A 27,916-nucleotide genomic window follows, 5' to 3' on the forward strand; every position below is an offset into this window, starting at 1 on the left:
GCCGGAAGGAGGAGACAAAAAGATTTTGCAATTCGGTATCTGGCCAATCAGACAAATTGAACCCATTGCTTGGACTCACCTGCAGCGCACATAGAAGAAACGTTCAGGTAAGTAGAATGCCCCTTCTCTTGTGAAAAGAAATGAAATATCTCAGCTAAATTGCCACGGAGTCTGTATTGAAGGGCTGCCCTAGGGAAAGGTTGGAGGATCCATCTGACATTGATTAAAGGTAAGAAAGACAGTGTTTTATGAGAGATGGCTTACTCATAGTTTGGGGTGGAGGTGGAGTTTAAGTCAAGAATACTGGAAGACTTTTTTAAAAAAAGGTAGAAAGAATGTCTATGTTTGTAATGTGACCTAGATTATAGTTTTGCGTTTCTAATTATAATATTTAAAGTTACCTTTTGCTGACCTGTCAAAGCTCAAAATACAACAGGGATCTCTGTAGCCGTGGATCTCTTGCATAGAATTGTCCTTTTGTTTTGCTTAATGTAATTACTGTTTCCATAATGTTGGTGTAAGAATTGGAATATTTGGTTCATTTTTTTCTGAGTTCGGCTTTCTGTACTTTAGAAAATGTAATTGAATAAAGGGGCAGTAGCTCAAATAGCCTAACTTTATTTCTATCTGTACAAATAAGGTGATAAATATTGAGATTTAGAGCTTCCTGATACCAGCATATGTCAGCCTTTATTACCAAGCATAACAAGCTCTTGACATGCAGAATGTTACTGAACCAAATAGCTGAGTTCAGGTTCCTATATTATTCTATGCTCTGACCTCTTTTCAGTATTTTGATCTTGTTTAAGTTCTCATTTCTCTATTTCCCTCTGTTAATGTTTTTTACCATCTTAGCCTCTTTTATGTTCAATAATCATTTTCTAGAACTTCAATAATAATTTTTGCAGAAAGAGTTCTAACTTCAAAATGGGCATCTTTCAAGATCACAATGCCTCTTTATAATTTAAGTGAGAAATATTTCTAGAAAGTTCAAAAGAGTTCAAACTTAACATACTTAGTACTGTACATGTTATCAAGTTAATACTAATGCGTTCATGCTATTAGCCCACCTTCCTCAAATCTGATTGCTTTTACATTTGCTTTTACTTTTTATATATATCCAAACTAGAAGGTGGTAAAAAGATTGTTTTTGTAAAATGTAAGTTATCTTATTAAAATAAAAGTTATCTCTCTGGATTTCAGAAGTAATAAATAGAAATTTTAAGGTAGAGAACTGAAGCAGCTATATCAATTGTATTAAGTAGGGAATGAGTAGACATCATATGCAAAAGATTCATGTCCTTCAACTATGGAAAGTCACTTAGTAAATTTAGATTAATTAGTGCAACGCAGCTGAAACTATCCCACAGGTTCAGATTATAAAATTAAACAAACAGGAGAAGAAAAGATGGGAACTGAATATAACAAAATAATGTCTATGTTTCTTAGTATTCTTTTGTTCTGGGATGATTTGGAATATACAGTAAATTTCTAGAATTGTATTACTAGAATATAAGTAAATATATTTATGTTAAATTTATTTTAAAATACTTAAATTGATAACTTTCTAAAATATTGGTAAAAAGGAAGAGCGGTTTCTAAAATAGAAGGCTATAACTAGTCTTATCTTTGTTTTCTTGCAGTGAACACCTATCTCTTCATGATGCAAGCCCAAGGTATCATGATTCGTGAAAATATGAGAACGATAGGAGCGCAGGTTTATGAACAGGTGGTCCGCAGTGCCTATGCCAAGAGGAACAGCACTGGAAATGACTCTGGTATGTTTTGTGAGAAATGGGGTAAATAAGGATTGCTATCATATGTCATCAGGGCCTTTCGGAATATCAGAAGGGAAATAGGTAATCTAATTTCGGAGGAAAGGATGTTACTTAAGCTAGCTAGACAGAGAAGGCACATCTCCTGGGACCTATCAAATGTAGTTCTCCAATTGGTGGGATCTGCAACATGACCTCACTGCTAGATCTAATAGGGCAGGCTGATATAGAGATAGTCCAACATATATCACAACTCCGTGTCATGAAGGGTTATTCCAACACCTTGAATTGGACCTGGAAGCAAACTGGCAGCCAGTGCAGATCACGGAGCAGAGGTAGAATATGTTCTGTTCCAGGAGTGCACATAACCGCCCACGCTACTGCATTTTGTATTAGCTGAAGCTTCTGGATACTCTTCAAGGGCAATCCTCTTACTCACTAGAGGTGGAGATTTATATTTGAGTATCTCAGAATGCTGATGATTCCTCACCCCATAGCCACAAATGAGTTCACACAGGGGTCTCATGTCGATGATAAGAAGGAAAGGACAAAGCACCGAATCCTGTGCCATTGCACAGTGGGGGAGAGAGCTCTCCTCGCCAATCATCACTAAGTGCAATTGGTCCTAAAGGAAGGAGATGAATCAAGAAAGCACCATGCTGCTCATTTCCTTTTTTTTTTTTGACAAGTTTTATTAATTCGCCCCCAATACACACCCACATATTTTTTGAAACAGAGTATTGACCATATCATATCATATCATATATATATCATATCATATCATATATACAATTTATCATATCCAAGTATATTTGACTTAATTACAGTTTCTGCCAAAGTGTTCTTTTTCTATATTTGTTAATCCAATCTTAATTTTTCTATTCTTATTTCTATAAATAGTATCTTCTTTCACCCTCAAATTCTATTTTTTCCATTCTTAATCATATACATTCTCCTTTATTTTTTTTTAAATAATTCATTCTTTATCTTAATATATTTAAACATGTTCGGGGATGCCTTTCTTCCATTTCATCTTTTTCGTTTTACAGCAATCTTTCTTCTCTTCCTCTTCCTCTCCCTCCCTTCTTTTATCCTTTCTACCTTCTTCTTCCCTTCTCTCCTATTCCTTCTCTATTTCCCTTTCCTTTCTCCCCCTCCTCCTTTCCTCCCCCCATCTAACCTTCTCTCCTACTCTTATTCCCCTTTCCTTTCTTCCCCTCCTCTTCCCTTTCTTCTGTTCCTCTCTCCTCCTCCTCCCTTCCTTCAATCTCCCTAGGCCTTCTATCTCTCTCTAGTGCTGTATTTATTTTCAATTCAGTGCTTTTTTTTCTATGGTATCCAGGCATCCCCGTTTTTCTCTCCCTTTATTGCATATATCCCTCAAGATTCCCATCATTTTAAAAAATTCTTAACATTGTATTTCAACCTATTTCATCTTTACCTTAAAATCTTTCAACTTAATTAACTTTCCACCTCTTATTTCCATTTCAGTAGTTATTTTTCTCTTTTCCTAATATTTCAATTACTTCCAGCTATTTTTACATATAAACCATTCTGTATCTGCTGGTCTACTTACAACATTTTGTTACATCATTTATTTAACATTTCAATTTCATTTCTTACTTTCAATTTCCTTTGTTTTTTTCAATCTTTAGCACACATTTCTTTACTTTCATTTCAATTTTATGTCTTAATTTCAAGTAAGATTCCCTTTTACAGTAATCTATATATTTATTCCAATTTATTTCTTACATACAACTTCTACTACTAATGCCATTCCCTTAAATCAACATATTACTGCTTTGATTCCTTTCTACTACATTTTTTCTTTCCCCTTTTAACCATTTTCTTTTAAACTCTCCTGAATTCCACTTCTTAATATTTTCTCCCCTTTCTCCCATTCACTTATTTCTTTCTTCCTCTTCTTCTTTTTGTGTTTATTGTAACCTCCTTCTTGCATCTTTTCTCTAATTTTTAACTTTATTATCCTTTTAGTTCTCCATGTTACTCTTTTCCCATTTCCTTCTCTTTTCTTCTTTTTTGAGAGATATTACCCCCTATCTATTTTTATTTTATCAGTGTTAATCTTAGTGTGATCATCTATATTTTTTCCTTCCAATTATTTTCTTTCCAACATTATATTCTTGCTTCTCATTTATCTTTTCTCTTTCTTTCTTTCTTTTTATATTCTATCCAATCTTCTGCTTCTTTGTTTCCCTTAAACGCTTCTCGCACTTTTTGCAACATCTCCGTCAACTCCTCATACTCGTGCTCCCAATTTTCCATATTTTCAATTTAAGAAGAAATAGTTTTTAAATTTATTTTTATTTTAACTTATATATAGTTTGAATTCAAGTCCATTTGATATCCTTTTTTTCCTTTCTTCTTTCCAAATAAATTCAATTCAGATAGTCCTTTAAGCCTTCCCAGTTCGAGATTTTATTCTTTCAACTTCTTTTTGTAATCTTACTGCAGCTGTTTAAACAAATACTCCTCATGCGGCTTCTCACGCTGATTTAAGTGCAATATTTCTTTTCCACCAGCAGATGACTCTCTTTAATCCACAAATCCCCAGGCAAAAGTATCAATTGTAAATCCACAAAAGTAGTGCTTCCTGTTCTTCAATTAGTTCCTTTTGTTGAAAGCATTAAATAAATGCTTTCTCTCAATTTCCTTTTCTTTATATTATTTTTAATTTCTTCCAAGTCCAATTTAAATCCAGGTGGTTAGTTCTCCTTTTAGGGATTTCGTTTTTAAAGTTCCTTTTTATTTTTTTCCCCTTCGCTTTAAATTCCCGGATGCGAATTAGCCGCTTATTTCAGATTGGGACCTCTTTTAAAGTTTAAAAATTTTTTCTTCTTACCTATGAGTTGGCCAATCACTCATTTGGTAACAATACTCCATTTCATCACCGCTCCTGCTCAATTCTTAATCCGGTTGCCCCAGTTTATACGGCTGTTTCAATGGCCGCCATCCCCACCACCGGGTCAAAGAGCTGCCTCTGACCTTTCAAGGAAACTTGCCTGTTCCTCTTGGTCTTCCTAGGTGCCTCTCTCTCTCCCCCGTACCTACAAGAGAGATCCGGTCTGAAGACCGCCAGACAGCAGTTTGTCAGTTTGGGTTTTCGCGAAGCTCACAGAGCTTCGCTATTTCCCAACCAGTATCGCCGTGATGCTTCCGGTTTCTCCCATGCTGCTCATTTCCAATCCTCTCAGCCAATCCAGAAGAATATCATGGTCAATGGTATTGAAAGCCATTGAGGGGTCCTGTATGGCAAGGATGGATGCACTATCCCTATCCTGTCATGTCAGAGGTCATCCAAAAGTACAATCCATGCAGTTTCTGTCCTTTAGGTTCTGAATCCTGACGGAAATGGATCTAGACATATAACCAGATGTCTTTGATAATTGCTTTAGAAGTAGAAGTGCAGCTGATAAACCAAAGTGGAAGACACCATTTCTTTGAAAATTAACATTGGTTTCAGCTATTTAATAAGAGCAGCAAAAGTCCTGGCTTGTTTAGTGTTTCTTGCTTTTCAACTGGCTTAGATGGTGTGATTATGAGATCCCTGATATAAAGTGTAGGAAATTTTCCGTTTCAGTAGTAACCAACTTTGGAAATGTAGATGTTTATATTTAGCACAACCAATTTGTTATGCATAGTACCTTGTTCCAGCCTTTAGTTATGTGGGTAGATCATTATCAGATCATAATCCAATTATATGGGAAGCCATAAAAATCATATACTTAAATAGTTTTAAAAAGAGTGCTTTGTTTTAATTTTTGAATTTCATTTTCAACACTGCTTGAACACTAAGTTTTTACCTCTAACCCAACTTCCAAATTCCAGTATTTCAATAGTCACATTCTCTGGGTAAAATTACATAAATGCTAATGTAAAAAAAAAGAGAAACAGGAAAACAGTAGTATACAGGAAAGATATAAAACACATAAAATTACTGTTTTAGCATGAAGCAAGGACTTTAAAATCAAACTGAATATTAAAATATTAAAAACATCTGGTTATATCTGTAATGCTACTATAAATAATATAATATAATGGCTTGACTAGAGAGAATGATGCATCAGAAAAAGTTTTAAAAAGCACCTTTGGGACAACCATGACCTGGATGTCTGAGAATCTCCTAGTTTTGTACTGCTGGAGCACTTTTCTGCTCTTGTTTCCTGCTGTAGCTTCCTGTTTAAATATGTCTCCATTTCTTAAAGTATTTTCCTGAATTAGTTAGAAAAACTGCAAGTTGATTTGCAGTAAAAGAACTGCCAAATGTATTGCTAGGATACACCATTCAAATTGTATCTTTCATCTGTTTGAATCAATTTCCTTTCAGTAGTTCCCTTGTTCCAGCTGAAATTTAAAATGATAAAACTTACATTAAGGGCGCAGTCACAGTTTCTATATTGCTACCAACCTGCCTTCCATTGAGGACCTGTATACTGCACAAGTCAAAAAGAGGGCTGTGAAAATATTTACAGACCTCTCGCATCCTGGACATAAACTATTTCAACTCCTACCCTCAAAACAACGCTATAGAGCACTGCACACCAGAACAACTAGACACCAGAACAGTTTTTTCCCAAATGCCATCATTCTGCTAAACAAATAATTCCCTCAACACTGTCGAACTATTTACTAAGTCTGCACTACTATTAATCTTCTCATCATTCCCATCACCCATCTCCTTCCACTTATGACTGTATGCCTGTAATTTTGTTGCTTTTATCCTTATGATTTATATTGATATTGTTTCCTGATTGTTTATTTGTACCCTATGACTATCATTAAGTGTTGTACCTTATGATTCTTGACGAATGTATCTTTTTATGTACACTGAGAGCATATGCACCAAAACAAATTCCTTGTGTGTCCAATCACACTTGGCCAATAAAATTCTATCCTATCCTATCCCTATCCCTATCCCTATCCCTATCCCTATCCCTATCCCTATCCCTATCCCTATCCTATCCTATCCTATCCTATCCTATCCTATCCTATCCTATCCTATCCTATCCTATCCTATCCTATCCTATCCTATATGAAAGAAAGGTTTTAAGGTATCTATGGAAAGAGCATCTTAATTTATGTACTTTTGCTGCTTTTACTGCTGATAATACAATAGTACCAGCAAAATAATTTTAATTTAATTTAAATTAATTAATTAAATTTATATGCCACCCCTCTCCGAAGACTCAGGGCGGCTCACAATACATTTTAAAAAATAATTATTAAAAAAACATTGAAAAATTAAAAACATTAAAAACTCATTCACGCCATTCATGGCCAGATCTCGTCAGATCACAAGAGCGAGATCAACGGCCCCAGGCCTGCCGGAAAAGCTAGGTCTTCACCGCTTTTATTTTAATTTATTCTCCATTCTTTCCTTCCTAATAATTTTACAATACATAAAGAATTTTGCAGTTCTTAATTATTTTACGTTTACCTTAGACAACTTTGAAATTAATTTAAGGCTTTATAGCAGTTAATTCACCAAAAAAAAATAATTGGAGATTTGAATTTATATCTCATATATTTACTCTGGACAGAATAGAATAGGAATAGGAATAGGAATAGAATAGTTGGAAGGGACCTTGGAGGTCTTCTAAGTCAACCCACTGCTCAGTCAGGAAACCCTATACCATTTCAGACAAATGGTTGTCCAATCTCTTTTTTAAAACTTCCAATGTTGGAGAATTCACAACTTCAGGAGGCAAGTTGTTCCACTGGTTAATTGTTCTAACTGTCAGTAAATTTCTCCTTAGTTCTAAGTTGCTTCTCTCCTTGAATAGTTTCCACCCATTGCTTCTTGTCCTGCCTGCAGATGTTTCGGAGAATAGCTTGACTCCCTCTTCTTTGTGGCAGATATTGAAACACTGCTACCATGTCTCCCCTGGTCCTTCTTTTCATTAAACTAGACATACCCAGTTCCTGCAACTGTTCTTCATATGTTATAGCCTCCAGTCCCCTAATCATTTTTGTTGGTCTTCTCTGCATTCTTTCTAGAGAATCAACATCTTTTTTACATCATGGAGACCAAAACTGGTTGCAGTATTCCAAGTGTGGCCTTACCAAGGCATTATAAAGTGATATTAACACTTCACGTGATCTTGATTCTATCCCTCTGTTTATGCTGCCTAGAACTGTTAACTTTTTTGGCAGCTGCTATACAATGCTGGCTCATATTTAAATTGTTGTCCACTAGGACTTCAAGATCCCTCTCACAATTACTGTTATTAAGCAAGGTACCACATATACGGTACCTGCGCATTTTGTTTTTCTTGCCTAAATGTAGAACCTTACATTTTTCATCACTGAATTTCATTTTGTTAGATAGTGCCCAATGTTCAAGTCACTCAAGATCCTTCTGTATCTTAAGCCAATCTTCCAGAGTGTTGGCTATTTGATGAGCTCCCCATCTATCTCCTCATCCAAGCCATTGATGAAGATGTTGAAGAGTACTGGGCCTAAAACAGAGCCTTGGGGTACTCCACTGCATACTTCCCTCCATGAAGATGCAGTTCCATTGAGGACTATTGAGTGCCGTTGGTCAGCCAGTTACAAATCCATCTGGTAGTGATGCTGTCTAACCCACATTTTTCTATTTTATCTAGTAGAGGTTATGGTCTACTTTATCAAATGCCTTATTGTATGCCTTAGTATCTCATTGTATTTAGAGGGGCTATGCAGCCTCTGAACTCATTCACAATCTTCTTTATTTTTGCCTGTAATTTTCTCATGAAAATCAGCATATTGTCACATGAACATTAACAGACTCATTTATAAGAAAGCCACAATAGTTTTATTAGAAGTGAAATGATAAAATTAAAAAATGAGCATTTTCCTCCCTCGCTGCTCCGATATTCCACCGATTGGGAAGGTTCCACCGTCATCGGACTGACTGAGTGCCATTCAAACTTCCTCTACAGCCTGGTCACGCCCCTTCCATCTGCGCATGTCCAGTCTTTTCACTCAGTCACAGGTGATTAGACTGGTGTGCCTTTTGTTCTTAGATACAAACTGTCAATTTTGCCTTAAAAGTTAAAGATTTCAGCTGAAATTTAATTCGGAGGGTTGCGTTTTTTTAAAAATAGATACAAAGAAGCCCTGCACGGCTTCAGCGCTTCCCGGCTGGGACGCCAGCTGTCTTTGATAGTTTTTTTAAAGAAATACAACAAAATCAGCGCTGCATGGCTTTGGCGTTTCCCGGCTGGGACGCTGGTCGCTTTGATCGTGTTTGAAAAAATTAAATTAAATTAAATTCACGAGTTGAAATTCTAGTTGTCTAAATATGCATTCTTCAGATCTGTACAAAGTGTAGTTGCTATAAAAATTAAGATAAGCAGAAAAAAAGGAATTAGTGGTTTGTTATTGATAAAAATATATGATGGTAGCACAATAACCTTGTAAGCACAATAACCTTGGTAATATAGATACTAATGGAGTGCCTTGTATTGTAATTTCAGTCTCATGTTGGCCTCCTTCACGGTGAAATATGAGCACGCTGCTGCAATTATTACACATTCTGATAGCTAAACTCTTTAACACTGTGACCTTGTTGAAAAAATAAAGGACAATCGAAATTTTGGAAAAAAAATAATTAGAATATTTTTATTGTACTTTAGTCTGCATGTCTTCATAGATTTGATATGTTAGGTTAGAACAAAAAATATTCATCTTCAGTGCTAGGAAACATAAGGCATTTTACGTCATAGGGCATTTTAAAAACAGTTATGTAAATAACTGCAGCTAGCTGGAAAATTTGTTCACATTTGTCAACAACATAGAGCCAGTCTTTCCTGGATCATTGGAATTCTCTTCCTTCTGAAGTGAAGAGGATTTTATGTTTTGGAAGCAAGTGAAGACCATTCTGTTTTGTTTGCTCTTCAGCAGATAGATTGAAGTTGTTGAAAAGATAAACATCCCTCTTAGTTTTGATTTGATAACTGGTTTGGTTATGATATTATTTTTATGTTTTACTTGCACAGGGTCTTGCAAAGTAATTGGTATATGCTATTGAAAATGAAATAAATTAATCATAAAAATATATTGTAACATATAAATTGAAATGGGCCCAGATTAAATATCTAATCAATTGATATTAGAAGTGGGAAAATGTGTCGTTGATCCTGAGGATCAACCTGTTCCTCTTAAATTAGAGTTAAGGTCTTAAAAGTATACTGTAGCTAATGCAAGAGTGGGTAGATTATTTGTTTGACTTTCATTTGTGTTGATGCATTACAGACTCTTTTAAACATGCAGTCAGAAACATAAAGAAACGGTCTTATTATGTTTGATAATTTTGTCTAGTTCAGAATACTGTACAGTGCCTGTCCAAGATGTTAGAGTTTTTTCCAGCCCTATTTGGAAACATCAGGGATTAAATACATTGTGCAGGTGCTATATTAATGAACTAAAATACTTTTTCTTAATAAAAATCTGGTTTGAAAGGAGAATGTCTTCTTTATCAAAAGAGGTAGGTCAGTTAATATTGTAGCTACTATCAGATACTTCGGATGAATTAGGTTTCCATCAGGGTGGATAAAAATCAATGTTTTTTTTAAAAAAATCAAAAAAATCAGATTTTTTTTATTTAAATCGGATTTTTTTTATTTTTAATCAAATTTATTTTAATAAAATGCTTTGGGAGTAAAAATCTATCTAAAGATAGTTTTCTACTTAAGATACATTAATAATTTAGCTTAATCAGCATGAAATGGACCTTAGTTATGTAGCATGAGGCTGTATATTCTGCAATATTAGGACTGTTGGTGAGTCAACAGCAGGTCAGAGGAGGAGCCGCTGCCAGAATAGAGATGTCAGCTGCTCTTTAAAAATTATGATTTAAATCGAGTTGATTTAAATCAAGCCTTTTTACTAGTGATTTAAATCATGATTTAAATTGTGATTTAAATCAACTTGATTTAAATCAAATCCACCCTGGTTTCCATAATTCTGTCTGCTGCTGCTTTCCATTTTACATAATAAAATCCAAATGTTGCTTTCATGGTGCTGCTGACATATAAAATATGAGCACAACATGGCAAGCCCTAAAATAAACATTAGGAATTCATCAAATGAATAAAATAAACAAAATTATGTATTGATGCAACTATCAGTGTCTTACTGGCTTTATAGATATTTAATGCATTAACTCTGGAATTTCTTTTCTTTATTTTTTTTGGGAGAAAATTTCATTTCCTATTGATAAAATCATGAAAGTTATTGTCCATGTTGCATAATACTAAAGATATTAAGAAATAAACTGAATGACTTGGCTAGCAATAGTAAATAATGAAATACTTTTGAATGGCAGTCTTGTTTTCTCATTCTTTCAGCAGATTATCCTCTTGATTTGAATCACAGTGAAAACTTTCTGCAAACAACAACTTTCCTTCCTGAAGATTTTACTTATTTTCCAAATCATACTTGCCCTGAGAGGCTTCCTTCTATGAGTAAGTTTTATTACGATTTACATAATAACTCTTCTCCCTTTCTAGTTATATGTTCACATATATAAGGTCATATTCCAGCCAGAAATAAATTCTCTGAAACCTTATTTATTTCAGTGTTGCTCCATATATTTTGCATTTTTAATTGAATCTGAATTAAATTTGTTTAACCTAGAATTAATTATTCATGTGTAAGTAGATTGCTGAACTAAATTTATATCATGGAAGAAACCACTGCTTACTTCCTTGAATTGCTTTATAGTGCATCAAGGCTTCAGCTAATGCCTCCAGACTGTACAGAAGCCACTTCTTGAAATGCTGAATAAACCATTGAATTGGCACCAAGTGAAGAAAGATAATTATTTTGTTCATAGAAAGGGAGCAGGTTCTATTGCTTTGCAAAATAGATTCAAAGAGGATGTTCCATTGAATATTTCTTGAGCAAAGCATCCCTTCATGGCTTTACATGGTCCAGACATTATTTTGTTTATTAATGAATAATCTATTAATAAAATCTGCTTAGTTCATTCATGTCCAGATTTTCTCAACTCTGGGATGAGGGAAAAATAGAGACTCTTTACCACATTATTTATCATGTATAGATTGGAACTACTCTCATATTGAAAAGTACCGTATTTTTTGGAGTATAAGACGCACCTTTTTTGGTTTTCTTTTTTTTTTTTAAGTTTTTTTTTTTTTTTAGACAAACACACATACAAACATACAATGTATTTTCTTTGAACAGAGTATTTGGCTGGTTCACAAATTTAAACAGTGTTTAATTTTTATATTTCCTTTTTGCCATATTTATTCCTCATCTATTTTTTTTAAAAAATAACCCTAACCCTAACCCTGCACAAAACAGCTGATAGCAAATCAGCTGAGAGTCGGGAGGCTGACCTAATCAACTTGTGCTAATTAGCCTATGCCGAAGCTGAAAGGAGCTGTATTTTCTTGCTGTTTGCTTGCAAGGAGGTAACTGCTGCGAGGCGCAGGCCAAAGGGTGGGGGCCAGTGGGTAGGCAGGGCTACATTCGGTGTATAAGACGCACCTAAATTTTCACCCCCTTTTAGGGGGAAAGAAGGTGCATCTTATACTCTGAAAAATACGGTAGTTTATAGTCATCAAAAATGTTTTATTATCCTCTATTGGCACATGGAGACTCTTCTTAGATATTCATAAAGGTGATACAGGAACACCTAAAAGAATATAGGTCATTCAAGCTTAATATCTGTTTGTTAATGACTGTTCAAACTTATGTCAAGGTTCAGGCCATACATTTCAGGCATTGCAGGTAGACCACACATAGGACTGGCTGCCATTGTTTATGATGATTAATGTCCCTGCAGTCATGTGATCACCATTTGTAACTTTTGTTGACTTTCTACAAGCAAAGTCAATGGGGAGGCCTGCAGGTGTCACAAGTGGCAACCATGTGACTTTGCACTTAAGACTGGCACTGGATTTGCTTAAAAATGACAATCAAAAGTGCTAAAATTTCCATTGTTTAGCAGTGCGGTTATGTGTTGTTGCTCTATGTGCCACATTGCTTAGTGACAGAAATTCCAGTCCCAGTTACCTTCATTAATTGAGGACTGCCTGTAATTGCCTGAAGCATATGGCCGGAACCTTAAACAGGATTATCCTAAAATGTTGAGTTCCGTCGACTGTTTCTAAAGGCTGGTATATCCAAGGAAGCATTATAAGTGCACATACTTGAAAGATTCATGCTTCAGTAGTGTTTACTGAGTTTCTGTGCTCTAAATTTGGGAATAAATTTGTCTTGGTTGGTGAGCATGATTATATCGGTGAAGGATAATGAGTCCTAGTAAAATTACTGTCACTCATCATAAGTAGCAATTGCTGTCCAGCAAGTTTGGCAAATCCAAGTACACAAATTTGTTTTATGTGGAGTTTATATGCTTCCTTTCTTCATACTCAGCACTACAATAAGAGTGCGATGCTGTTACATGTTACTCATCTGGAAGTAACAGCTTGTATTTGGTTGTTTTTCCAAATGAAGTATACAGTACACACAGTAATCATCAACTTAATAACCATTTGTTCAGCAATCTGAACAAAAAATTACAATGGTGCTAAATAGTGCATGAGCTGAGAGCTTTGTTATCTGTCCAGTCACACTTGGCCAATAAAGAATTCTGTTCTGTTCTATTCTATTCTATTCTATTCTATTCTATTCTATTCTATTCTATTCTATTCTATTCTATTCTATTCTATTCTATTCTATTCTATTCTATTCAGAGACTTTTGACCGATGCTCAAAGTTATGGCTGTTGCATCACCTCCATGATCAAATGATTATGATCTGGGCTCTTGGCAAACCACTTACAACAGGTTACCATGCTCTCCACAATCATGTGACCACCGTTTGCAATCTTCTGTGCTGGCTTCCTCAGAAAGCCAACAGGGAAACCATCCAGAAAGGTTGCAAGCCACTTCATTTCTTTGAACAACAGTGCACTGCATGGAGAAATGAAGCTTGGGAGTGTTTTGCTTCTCCATACAGCACACCGCCTCCTCTCCCTGCCCTGAGACTTTTTAACTTTCTAGCACATGGCAGGGAGGAGAGCCAGCATTCTGGGCGAGAGAAAAAAAGCTCTGATCATTGGTATGCGAGTTTTTTTTCTCTGGCCCAGTTCTGCACATATTGTCCCTTTCTTTGAAGATCCATGTAATCGCCTGCTCCTCGGAAGGCAAGCCAGCAATCATTGAGCAAGAGCATGTGCCTTGCTTAACGATGTCATTGACCTATTACTGTAATAGGCAGGCTCCATTACAATTGTAACATGGAGACTATCTGTAGTACCCAAGTACTCCTTGAATGTAAGAGGCTTCTATTTCTTATATTATCTAATTCTTGTACCATAAATAATCTACGATAATCATAATCATAAGTTTATTTTTCAAGCATATATAAGTTAACAGGTAAAAGTATAAACATAATTTGAATACATGAAAAGAGTAAGTAAAAAGGGACATTAGGACAGGGGCTGTAGGCATGCTGGTGCACTTATGCACACCCCTTACAGACCTCTTAGGAATAGGGTGAGGTCAACAGTAGACAGTTTAAGGTTAAAGTTTCGGGGTTTGGGGAAGAAACCACATAGTCAGGTAGTGCATTCCAGGCATTGACCACTCTGTTACTGAAGAAATATTTTCTGCAATCGAGTTTGGAACAGTTTACCTTGAGTTTGTATCTATTATTTGCTTGTGTATTGTTGCGGTTGAAGCTGAAGTAGTAAGTAATCCTTCAAATTTTATTTGCAAGGGCATGATATCTCCTGATAATCTGTAGGTTTAGGTAAATTTATTGGCTTAGAACTTTGATTAAAATAGTAAAGGGGGGGAGTTAATTCTGAAAATTACAACTGATTGCAAGATAACAATAACAGTAGTATAACAACAAAATGCATAATATGGTGAGATATTGCAAAATGTATTTTTTGAGCTGTGCTTCCTGCTTCTCATTTTCTCTTTTTTACATACACAGAGGGGCCAATTGATGTAAATATGAGTGAAATCAGTATGGATGAGATCCACCAGTTTTTTTCTCAAGACCCTACTATCAAATTAGGAGGCCACTGGAAGCCTAGTGACTGCTTGCCTCGCTGGAAAGTAAGCTACAGAAAGGGAATGTTGAAAATAATAATGCTATACCATCTCAAATCCTGAGTTTGTTATGTGCAATATAAAGGGCTTACATTTTTCTTTTGAAATATTTTTATATAAGATGCTGGCCTTATAATTCAGGGGTTCTTATTTTGGTAGCTGTTTTAATATAATAGAAGAGAATATTTGTACAGTAGAGTTCTTAGTGCTTTCTGAGCTTAGTTGTTTGCTTGCAAACATTTTATTACTCAGCTAGCTAATATTGTTAGTGTGTCTCGCACACAAGTTGCAAGCAGAGTTTCTAGCACTAGCAAAGCATTTCTCCACTTTGGAAATCTCACTTCAAGAACTGATCGTAGGAATATTAAAAATAAAATTAGGAATCTGTCTTGAAGAACCAGAGTTCAGTATGATATTTTAATGTAATGCAAGTTCAAGAACCAAACCTGAAGCCACCACTTTAAAGTTATTAATTATAATCTAATATTTAGTATTAGCAGGCAATGTGATTTGTTTACAAGGACTGAGATGATGAGTCCATTTAACCTCTAAATCAGAAGTGTTGATACCTGCGCTTAGTCTCTGGAATCTTATTAGGCTAAAATAAATTAATTTGAATTTTATTGTAACATATTCGAACATAATTTTGCAAGGAAAGAACATTTAGGCAAGCCAGTTCCCACTCTTAAGGATTTAAGGATTTTACTTACAAAAATAATGTCCATGTGAGGTTTACATCTTTGCTTATCTAGTATTGATAGCTTAGGTTGCTTGCAAGATCTTAGAAGAGCTCATGATCTTTTTCCTTGTAGGTGGCTATTCTAATCCCATTCCGCAATCGTTTTGAACATTTGCCGGTTCTCTTTAAACATCTTATTCCAATGCTGCAACACCAACGTTTGCAATTTGCATTTTATGTCATTGAGCAAGTAAGTTTGCATTTACTTTTTTTATTTCCAAGGTTAATTTCTAGATTTCTGAAGACTAGTTTGTTTTGATAACATTTTGTCATCAAATCAAATACTGAAGTAATTCTTTTAACGAGGCAACTCATGTCATCCTGAAGCCTTGGCTGACTGTTCCCCTAGCCAGAAACTTCTACCCATGCAGAGTGCAAATATAAAATATTCTTCCAGTTACTGGGACTGCTAGAGGAGGCTTCAGGAGAGAAATGAAATGATGTAAGCTTTTTGTTTTTAGAAGCAAGGAGGCCATATTGCTTTAAAAAACATCTTCAAGGAACTGTTTTATTTAAACTTATAAAATAAAACTTTTAAGGATTTGCAACGCTGATCTGTTGTATAATAGCAATACAACTTAGACATATACCGCCCCAAAGTGCTTTACAACACTCTCTGAGTGGTTTACAAATGTCAGCATATTGCCCCCAACAATCTGGGTTCTCATTTTACCAACCTCGGAAGATGGAAGGTCAACCTTGAGCCCAATGGGATTGAATTCCAGGCTGTGAGCAGAGTTGGCCTGCAATACTGCATTCTAACCACTCTGCCATCAGGGCTCCAAAAACCCTGTAAGAAAGATATACTCACAAGAGTTTTTGCTCAGTGATATTATATCTCAAATGTTCAGAGCATTGTTTCAAATTTGAACTGATGGAAGATTTCCGTGTGTGTGTGTGTGTGTGTCTGTGTGTTTTGTTTGTTGATTTGTAGTTAAAACCTAAGGCTATCTAAATCAAAACTTTGGTAGTTACTAAGACATATAGCTTCAATTGACTCAATATACCCCAATATACCTCAACTATGTACAAAGTTTCCCAAGCAGATTTGAATTGTCACTCTTTTCCTTGATGAAACTCTTACAGTGTTTGCATGCTTGTTTTGTGTGTATGTGTACAATTGCCTATAATACATCTGTGTAAGATCCATTTAAGAAGTGGGATCCTTATACTTGTATCAAAAGGTGTTGTAGCTCCTTCTACAGACTAGGTTGGGCTATCACTGGACAAAAGTGAAATATAAATTTTGCATTGCATTTATATTTAAGTGTTAATCAAATTCAGCCTATATATCTAGATCGGCATGTTATCACTGTGTTTCTAGGAATGTGTTTAACTCCTATTTTTCAAGAATTACCCTGGCAACAATGTGTGTCTTTTTTGGTATTTATAGTTTGGCTTTAGGGTGATCCTACAATCCCACATATATCTATCTGCAGGCCTTAATCTGCTGATATGTCAGACATGTCAATCTAATGAAACAACAGTTTCTTAGGCAAAATTTGAAAGAAAAATCTTTGTGTCTTTGAAAAAGAAAACTTACCATACTGTAAGATATGAAGCAACTAAATGCACCTATTCATCCACCTAAAGCATTGGAACTCAGGTTGACTTGTGTATGAAAGTAAATGTTATTTTTTTTATATACTGGGCTTTTCTTCTAGGCAGGTAATCAGCCCTTTAATCGTGCTATGCTCTTTAATGTTGGCTTTCGGGAAGCTATGAAGGACTTGGACTGGGACTGTTTCATCTTTCACGATGTGGACCATATACCTGAGAATGATCGTAACTATTATGGATGTGGACAGATGCCAAGACATTTTGCTACTAAGTTGGATAAGTACATGTATATGTAAGTAAGTGTAATTCCCTAGTGAGTTTAATGCTAAAAGTAGAAAATTAATTAGAAGCAGATACTACTGTAACTAAAACTAATTGAGACAAGCTACAACCACATACTTGCTGTGACCACTAAAAACTGTATTAATTTCAAACTTGACTGACATTTTTATTTTCATGTATCTGTAGCCTTCCATATGCTGAATTTTTTGGTGGAGTGAGTGGCTTGACAGTGAAACAGTTCAAAAAAATCAACGGCTTTGCAAATGCATTCTGGGGCTGGGGTGGAGAGGATGACGACCTTTGGAACAGGTACATTGTGCAGGAAATGGAGAGGGTGGTTTGCATGTAAATTCCAATTGACCGGGCTCCATGATTTAGTTTCAAATTCCACGAAACATGTGAACAAAAAGAATTACAATATAAAATTAAAAAGGAGTGACTTTGTCAGTTTTTTCAGAAAATTTGCATCCTTGGTTACATCTTGCATTATATACTCATCTTAGCAATACCAACTGCCTGAAAGTCTTCCCTATTTTCTTTTTATGCTAGTCAGCCCTGTTTTGGCAGTTGCCACTCTTACAACATAACATCTAGACAATGCCCACCTCTCCAGCCATGTCATTATCACTGATACAAAGTTAGCCTTCCTTCCCATCATTGTTAATTTTAAATCAATTTAGTATTACCATTTATTGTTTTAACATTTCATATTTTTGCTTTTATTGATTGTAAGCCACCTAGGCAAGATGGGTGGCATATAAGTTTAATAAATAAATAATAAAAAATAAACAAAGGCTACTTCATCTTCCACCTTTATGATTTAAGTTGAAACATGAAGTTCTGTTTATTTCCTGGGTATAGTTAATTTACTTTATTAGATAAGCTGTTTTTAGAAGTACATAACAACAATACCAGAGGAATGCTGTCAACATAATTTACTTGGACTTCAGTAAGGCATTTGATAAAGTAGACCATAACCTACTACTTGATAAAATAGAAAAATGTGGGTTAGACAGCATCACCACCAGATGGATTCATAACTGGCTGACCAACCGCACTCAACGTGTAGTCCTGAATGGAACTGCATCTACATGGAGGGAAGTATGCAATGGGATACCCCAAGGCTCTGTTTTAGGCCCAGTACTCTTCAACATATTCATCAATGATTTGGACGAGGGGATAGATGTGGAATTCATCAAATTTGCAGATGAAACCAAGCTAGCAGGAATAGCCAACACTCCAGAAGATAGGCTCAAGATACAGAATGATCTTGACATACTTGAACATTGGGCACTATCTAACAAAATGAAATTCAATGGTGAAAAAAATAAGGTTTTACATTTAGGCAAGAAAAACAAAATGCACAGGTACAGTATATCTGGTACCTTGCTCAATAGTGGTGACTCTGAGAAGGATCTTGGAGTCCTAGTGGACAATCATTTAAATATGAGCCAGCAGTATACAGCAGGTGCCAAAAAAGCCAACACAGTTCTTTGCTGAATAAATAGAAGGATAGAATCAAGATCACGTGAAGTTTTAATATCACTTTATAATGCCTTGGTAAGGCCACAGTTGGAATACTGCATCCAATTTTGGTTGCCACAATGAAAAAAGATGTTGATTCTCTAGAAAGAGTGCAGAGAAGAGCAACAAAGATGATTAGGGGACTCAAGGATAAAACATATAAAGAATGGTTGCTGGAACTATATATGTCTACTCTTATGAAAAGAAGGTCTAGGGGAGACGTCATAACAGATAACAATATCTCAGGGGTTGCCACAAAGAAGAGGGACTCAAACTATGCAGCTGAAGGCAGGACAAGAAGCAATGGGTGGAAACTAATCAAGGAGAGAAGCAACCTAGAATTAAGGAGAAATTTCCTGACAGTTGGAACAATTAATCAGTGGAACAACTTGCCTTCAGAAGTTGTAAATGCTCCAACACTGGAAGTTTTTAAGAAGAGATTAGAATACTTGTTGTAGCTATGTCCCATAGCTTCATAGTTATCAGTAAATAAACAGCTTATTCCATTTTCTAACTGGAATATAATAGCAGGCTGCCACACAACTAATTCAAATGAAAAAGTGTGTAAATAAGTTAATTTAGGAGATATGTTGGGATGCTTTCTTATGAATAATTTTGATATGTTTGCTCAAATGATTAGTGTTGGCAAATACTAAATTCAAAGCAATTTAATGATTCCCTTTCTTTTCCAGGGTTCACTATGCAGGCTACTTGGTTACTCGGCCAGAAGGAGATACAGGGAAATACAAGTCAATTCCCCATCATCATAGAGGGGAAGTTCAATTCTTAGGAAGGCAAGTTCTTAAAAATATTGTATATATGCAGATTTTCCTGTCCATTAGATTTGAGTGGATGTCATTCTAAATGCTAAGACTCTGCACCTTAAAAGGTATGATGAAGTTAAACAGTCTAAAACTTCCAGTGTATTTCTTAAACAATATAGAGAAGCTAGATGGTTGAGCCAATTAAGTCCTTCATTTAAAAAAGTCCTATAGATCTTTACTTTGTAACCCCAAGTCATTGTGTTGCTTTTCTTTATGATTTTTTCATCATCATAGCCTCTCACCGCCCAGTACGCTCACATAGAAAGGGTCTTCTCAGGGTGCCGTCAGCCAAACAGTGTCGACTGGTGGTCCCCAGGGGGAGAGCCTTTTCTGTGGGGGCACCCACCATCTGGAACGAGCTCCCCCCAGAGATACAGAGGATCCCAGATCTGCGCACTTTCCGCTGTGCCCTCAAAACATTTTTGTTTCAGCAGGCCGGCCTGGCCTAACTTTCCCTTTATATTGCTTTTAATTTTGTTTTAAACTGGGATGTCTTAAATTATCTGGGACCAGAGTGTTTAATATATTTTAATTGGTTTTTAACGTTTGTATTACATGAATTTTTATCTTTCGCTGTTCACCGCCCTGAGTCCCTCCGGAGTAGGGCGGTATATAAATTTAATTAATTAATTAATTAATTAATTAATTAATTAATTAATTAATTAATAAGACTATTTCAATTTGAGTTTAACATGATTCTAAAATAGAACTAAGTATATATGTTTGTGGGGTAGTTCAGATTATTTTATGTCACAAACTAATTCAGTGCTCCTTGTTTTTCCAGTCAAGACATATTTGTCCCCAGCAATTTCCTAATTATTGAAAGCCTTGCCAAGTGTTCAGATGTTTCTACTGGAAAAGCACAGACATGGATTATTCTCAGGCAGATTTCAGCAAAAATTTTAAGATCCCCTTTCTCTTTAGTTGGCAAACCTAATGTCTTTGTGACCTCCACTTTCAAAGATATACACGTAGTCCTTGACTTATGACCAAAATTAGAACCGGAAGTGATGCATTCATTAAGTGAATTGCACTTAATGCAATTTTACAACTTTTTTGCAACAGTCATTAAGCAAATTACATGAGCAAAACAGCTTCCATCTTTGCTTATCAAAAGCCTTCTGGGAAGGTTGCAGATACAGTTGCCAAATGCCCGAATTTTGATTGTGCGACTATGGGAACGTTGAGATGGTTGTAAATGTGAGGACCAGTCATATGTCCCTTCTTTTTAGCACTCTCAAAACATCAAATGATCATTAAATGAAAGGTCATAAGACACTGAGTACCTGTAGTCCAGACATTTTCCCAGTTCTGGCTTGAGTTGTAGTTTTGGCCATTGAAATAGGCTGAAAAATGATGCCATAACTTTATCTTACTTATCTTTATATTCATTTACATATGGTTGTATGAAAAGTTTGTGCTCATAGTAAATTTTGCATCAAGATTTCTCATGCAGATCAGTACTGAATTGTAATAACCTTGAAAATGAATTGCAATGAGATTCTTGGTACTGAATGCTATATCTTTTAAAGTGGCCTTTTTATGTATCAAGCATATAGAGATTTCTATAGGTCTGTTTTAATGTAAAATACTGATTTCATATTTTGAAGCACAAAATGAGTTTATAGTATACAATGTTCTGCTTTCTGATCTTTTCTTCTTTCCAGTCAACCATTCCATTTTTTGAAATGTTTCTTCCCATTTTTCTCTTAGCCTCTACTTTGCTATTGAAGTTACTGTATAGTCATTGTGTTTAACTGGGAATTAGAGCAGCTGTAATTTGGTGGTTTTCTCCCTAGCCTCAAGTGTTTGTGGGACATTGATGCTTGTGTGGAAAGGAAAGCTTCAATATCCCGAGCTGATTTAGTTAAAAAAAATTATTGCTTTGGGCCAAAGCCTATTTAGGGTCCATTAAGTCATGAATTACTACTTCATTTCAACTTTAAACATTTAAACAGTTTTAAAGGAAAGTTTCTAGAGTACCATCTTTAGGGGAAACTTGCATTTTAAAGAGTTGCTTTCAACTCTTTAAAATGCTTTCTCCTGTGGATTACAATTGTTGCCTTCTTGTTTTCGAAGTAATCCTCAGTTTTTAGTTGCTTAGTTGATTTATTCAAAGACCGTGCACCTGAATTCTCACACTCCCTCTTCTCTTTTTTCCCATTCTCCTTGTTCTGTTACAAAACTGTTACTTGTTTCAGTTCCAGCTGCTAGCAAGTAAAAGCAAGCCAGTCCAAGAGAGAAATGTAGACTGTAATTTGCAAGTGATAGAGCATTAAATGATTTAATTGACAAAGAGCTCACTAAAGGGACTTCTATCTCAGCAACGTATTTCCCGTTGCTCTTACTGAAGGAGATGGAGGGGGAAATTGCACCTTCAGGAATTATGGGATTATGAACATTTATGCCACACACATGTCATTACCTGTTTTTGTTCTTCTGGTTAAGTTTTGATGCTAAAGGGGTGACATGTTATATCCCCGTCAGCTAGGGATCTCTGGTATGAAATTATGCCATATATTGTAGCTTCAGGTTATGGAACAAGAACTAGGGGAAGCTGTGTGTGTCTGCATGTGTGTGTGTGTGTGCATGCCACATGTATTACGTACACATGAACACACTCCCAATTATATTTGAGAAGAGAGAGTTCTCAGCTTTAGTATCTCATACTTTAACAAGCAGTAAATGTATAAAAAGGTCACTGACTATATATAAAAATGTCAAGTGTTATGGAACAAAGAGGACTATCAGGAACTATTTTGTAACAGCCTACCTATGCATCTGAAAAATCATTCAATGTTGTACTTTCTGTAGTTTAATGTAAGATTTCTTATAAATTTGGAGTCATTTTTCAAAATGATTTTAAATTTCTTTAAACTGGCAGCATATTTTTATCTTGCTTTGTTCATTGCTGTTGATTTGGACCCACTGATAACTACCAGTCCATCCTTCCTTCTGCTTATATTGCTTTTGCTTAATAATGTTTTGAACTGTAACTCATTTGTGTGGACATGCTCATGGTAGGAAATATAAATGATAGAAAAGATGAATACAGAAAACAGAAGGCTTAATTTTCTATAACATAACCTCAAAACTGATAGTATCCATAGATACTACTTTGTCCATACATAGAACTTTTAATTATTAATTTAATGGATGGAAACTGATCAAGGAGAGATTCAACCTAGAAATAAGGGGACATTTTCTGACAGTGAGAACAACTAAACAATGGAACAGAAGTTGCCTTCAGAAGTTGTGGGAGCTTCATCAATGGAAGCTTTCAAGAAGAGACTGCCATCTGTTAGAAATGATGTAAGCTTTCCTGCTTGGGCAGGGGGTTGGACTAGATGACCTACAAGGTCCCTTCCAACTCTGCTATTTTGAAATTAAGTATTTGTGCTTCATCCTTTCTCGTGAATGTAAGAAAATGAAAGTGACAGAAAAAAGTTTTCATTCTTATATAGATTTATAAAAATGTCTGAAATCTATATAAAGGATGAATTTTAGCAAACAAAGCAATTCTTTGAATCCATGTTCAGAAGTGATTTCCATTCATTGAGCATGTTGATTATATAAAATGAAAATAGAATTTTTAAAAAGGGAAATTTATGATTCAGGATGAGATTTATGATGAGAAAAGGAAAAGGAAAACTGAAGCAATAGTTTTTGTTTCTCATCAGAATTGGTCGGAGCAGATCTTGGGCAACATGTTGGAAATGGATGCTTTTGTGTGCAATATTAGAAAATTAAATGAAGTGGAAGAAAAGAACTGGACAATTTAAAACAAAGCTTTTTTATAGTTTGCAATGCTTTCATTTTTGTCTATTAAGTTTATATTTTGGTGTTGCTTACATATATTTTCTTTGCAATATTTATTTATCAGGATCTGAGCATTTCAATAGAAATCCATTATTCTACTTTAGATATCCAGCTCTGAGAAATGATTGTGTTCACATGATGTCCCTACCCATGGTTAATTTATCTATAGCTCCCTCACTTAATCCAATTACCTATGTTCATACTTTATATAAGTACATACGTATGTACTATGTATATAAACTAATATAAATACAAAATGAAGTTAGGAGTAGGATGGAAAGTTTTAGAATCTGAGTGAATCGGTGTTCTGCCTAGAACTCAGACCTTTTAAATTGGACATGAATGGACTTTTGATGGCTGTAGGCTGCACAGGCTGATATTTTTTAATAAATTAAGAAACTATTGATATTCATAATGTAGTCATATTAATAGTATTTTATGTTATATTTTGGAACAATATTGGTTTTAATGTTTTCTCTCTCTTTCTTTTTCAATAGATATGCACTGTTGAGGAAGTCCAAAGAGAGGCAAGAATTGGATGGCCTCAATAATTTGAACTATTTTCCAAATATTACATATGATTCTTTGTATAAAAATATAACTGTCAATCTATCACCAGAGCTGGCTCTGGTGAGTGAATACTAAGAGAATATGAGAAGAGAATGTCAAGAGATGGTTTTTTAGATGTCTCCTGGACAAGAATAATCTTGTGTCTAATGAAGGATCACAGTGTTTTGAAGAATAATTTTCAAAAATACGCACAGAGATCATCAGACTGTAGACATATTCACACTGTCAGCGAGTTCAGATTTAACTTGCTTTTTGATTTCTTTTTAAAAAGAACAGTGGTGTGACCTGCTGCTTTTGTCCCAGCATTCCATTTCCTTAAGCAATCTCCAGTAACAAATAGAAATTGAATGTGCTTTTCTGCTCATAAAACCAGTTTGGCTTAAAAGAAAGAAAGAAAGAAAGAAAAGTCTTGGTTTCTTGACTTACGGTGCTGGAAACTATCCTGTAAGCAACTGGTGTCAAACTTGCAGCGTCACGTTGCCATCATGTGACATATCGCGATGTGTTTTCCTTTTGTGGAGCTGGGGTGGGTGTGGCCTCCGCGTGAGGCATCCAGCCCGTGGGCTGCCTGTTTGACACCCCTGCTGTAAGCTATGACCATTATTGGAGATGAACTGCTACTTAACAGTGACACCATTCTTTTGCATTTGTGTTTGCATTGGTTTTCTAATTGACTTGCTTGAAGGAAAAAAGATATATATATATCTATATATATCTATATCTATATATACACACAATCACTTCTTAAAGAAGTATAGATGTAGATAAGCTGTATAAATTGCTTTCCTTTATTTTTTAAAAAATGCAGTTCAAAACTGAAGCTGAAGGTTTACAACTTAGCATAACTCAAGTAAGCACTCAACTGTGTGAGCACTTCAGTACATAAGGATGACATGCAAGTAATTCTTTTCAGGGCTATTTAAGCAGTTGTTAGTGGGATTGAGACTGTCAGTTCATTGGTGGTTTTGGGAACAATACGAGTGTTTATTGGAAAAGGAGGAATCTGACATTGGGAGAGTGAATTTTATTCATGAAAGTGAAAAGGCCAAATGCATAGTCTTTCTGGGTTGTTGGTTTTGTTTTTTTGTTTTTTGTGTGTGTGTGTGACCCAGTGCATTTTGTCCCCATATTCCAAACCGACAGCAAAACATCAGAAAAAATATCTCCCTGTTTCATCTTGGTAAGGGACAAAAAGTCTCCAGAAAGTTAACCAAGTTTCCACTTTGTTTGGTTAAAGTTTGCAAATCATTCAGTCTGTTTTTGGAAAAATCTATAGTGATTTCTGTAACTTTAATTGGGGTGGGTGGGTGTATGAATAATATTTTGATATATTTATTGTGTAAATGAAACTGAACTAACATAGACTAAAACTGTAGGTTGAAGTTCTTGGGTATGATTATTAACCAGAAAAACATTGCACAAGTACAAGTACTGGGATAAATGTATCCAGACTCCTACTCTTAATTAAAAGAATGAAGGGCATTGAGATTAGTTTTTAAAAATGTGAATATCAGGCAGAATTGGTTGGTCCATAATCTCTCTCTAGTTTTTGTTTTAACCTACCATAATAAGTTTGTGCCTTTGTTTTGTTTTTTTCTGGTTTAGAACCAGTCCATCTCTTTATATAGCATGTACAGACTTTTTAAAACTGGGGTATTTACTCTGGTAAAACAAATTGTTCTTTAATATATATTTATAGACAGAGTTTAATGTGAAAAGTACTTTAATCTCTTTGATTGCATTGTTGCCTTCAGTTGCTTTAACTTGTATAGGGTTGTGGTGGGTTTTTTTTTTTTAGATTTTGGGTTTGGTAGATATATGACCCCCCATATACAATTGTTGTGGAGGTGATTAACCAGACCCATTTTCTTGAATCTCAAGAGTTATGAAGGGGCGAGTGTGTGCTTATGCGTGAAAGAGAGAGAAAGTGTGCATGTGTGCATCTTACCAGCTGATATGAAAGGGCAGGAAGTCTGTTCTTGAATTTGCTGATAAGGCTTTAAAATGTTTCATAATAGTACCTTTACAGTTGCTGCAGAGGGAATAACTTAGCTTTTATTCTTTTAATGGCACATGAAGCAATAAAGACTTCTACATTTTGATAATTTTCAGTTGTGAATAATTCATATGTATTTTTTTTAAACTTGGAAGGCTAGTAGAAATTAACATTTTATTTAATGGTGCTTCGGTTGAGAATGTGTTTCAATCTGTCTTAATTCACCTTGACATTTCCAAACATCTATTTGGCAGTGCTACACACACACACACACATACACACACACACACACACACACACACACACACACACACACACACTCTATAAAAATAGATTATGCACCCTTCTACTATACCCTCTGAATTACCTCTGCTAAGAATGCACTTGTTGAAGATTGGTGTGAAAGAGTCAGTTTCACTTCTTAATTAGTTCTGGATTGATTTTTTCCCCCAAAAAATTATTTTCTTGCCCTTCCTTTAAAAGTGTGGAATATCTTTTAAATGTGCACTGTTGCTCTTATCAGGTAAGTCTGCTATTGTATGGTAAATGTAATTGTTGGAAACATAACTGTCAAGCGCATGTGTTGTTATGGTGTTTTAAAAAATCATTTAAAATGTGTACATTAATAGCTGAAATTTCAACAGAGTGCTCCCCATTTCCATCAGCACTGTCAGCTAATATTGCTAAGGGATAGAACACTATCATTACAAAATGTATGTTTTATATGAGCCATGTAAATCTTTATTTGCTAAACCTCTTTTTTTTTGTAAAAACTGTTTTGTATTCAGTTTAACATCTGAGCAACCACTGTGCATTGCCAAACTTCTACTGTCAAAGATAGAATTGAATCATATGTAATTTCTTTCTTTCTGTTGTTTTGAGCTTCTCTGTGTTTTCTGTGAGGCTCCAGGGGTATATTTTTGCACTGAAATCTAGTGTTAAAACACACAATTTTCAGCAATCCATTGTATCATTGCATTTATGCACCTGTGTGTTTGTACATTTTTGTATTTGTTAACTTATGAGTGATTTTTTTCAGTAAAAAGAATACATATTCAAGAACCAAGAAATGGTAATGATATTGCTTTATTTATGAGTGAATTACTAACCTGCAGTTCAGTGTAGTGAAGAGCCAAATTTATAGGCATGCTTTAATGCACAATTGGATTAATTTTACAATTTAAAAAAGATAATGCTTTTAGATTGTTAATTATTTGACTCAGTTTCCCTTTCATTACAGAAATCAACACATGAACTTCATTTATTAAACTTATTTATATTTATATGAAATTTAACTTTCAAATTTCTACTTTATAAATAAAAAATTGCTTCATTTAAAAAAAAGTATCATATAAACAAATCAAATTACCCATTGTTTGTACAAGCGCCTAGATAATTTCAGTAGAATGAATGAAATAGAAAAGGCTTTCTATTCCCTGAAGTTTAATTTATCAATGATTATTGTATTTATCAACCTATGTTACTGACATTTTAAATTGGACCAGCCAGATATTTAAGAGGTGTCTTAATTTATTCCCAACATTTTCATAAGTACCTTTTTGGAAAGTTTCTCGGATCTAATGGTAGTATAATTCCAGTTCTTAGCACTTAGATTTATATACCACTTCATGGTGCTTTACAGCCCTCTGTAAGCAGTTTTACAGAGTCTGCATATTGTCCCCAACAATCTGGGTCCTCATTTTACCGACCTTGGAAGGATGGAAGGCCGAGTC

At 35.1% G+C, this 27,916-nt stretch overlaps 1 protein-coding gene across 2 annotated transcripts in view; it reads left to right on the forward strand.

The window, feature by feature from the left end:
* The window catches only part of B4GALT5 (beta-1,4-galactosyltransferase 5), a 54,074-nt gene extending 26,821 nt beyond the window's left edge, over nt 1-27,253 (forward strand). The window contains exons 2-9 of one of the 2 annotated variants that reach the window (XM_087889106.1): nt 1,644-1,778; nt 11,126-11,242; nt 14,751-14,875; nt 15,682-15,798; nt 17,273-17,460; nt 17,637-17,759; nt 19,667-19,768; nt 24,115-27,253. In XM_087889106.1, the coding sequence (XP_087745232.1) occupies nt 1,644-1,778; nt 11,126-11,242; nt 14,751-14,875; nt 15,682-15,798; nt 17,273-17,460; nt 17,637-17,759; nt 19,667-19,768; nt 24,115-24,262 (1,055 nt within the window). In that variant the 3' untranslated portion in view covers nt 24,263-27,253. The remainder of the gene's footprint in view (nt 1-1,643; nt 1,779-11,125; nt 11,243-14,750; nt 14,876-15,681; nt 15,799-17,272; nt 17,461-17,636; nt 17,760-19,666; nt 19,769-24,114) is intronic. The other variant, XM_034413807.3, reaches the window with a different exon arrangement.
* The last annotated feature ends 663 nt before the right edge of the window (nt 27,254-27,916 follow it).

The sequence above is a fragment of the Pantherophis guttatus genome, chromosome 3, assembly GCF_059756535.1.
Source record: "Pantherophis guttatus breed Tessera chromosome 3, ASM5975653v1, whole genome shotgun sequence".
In the NCBI taxonomy this organism is placed as follows: Eukaryota; Metazoa; Chordata; class Lepidosauria; order Squamata; family Colubridae; genus Pantherophis; species Pantherophis guttatus.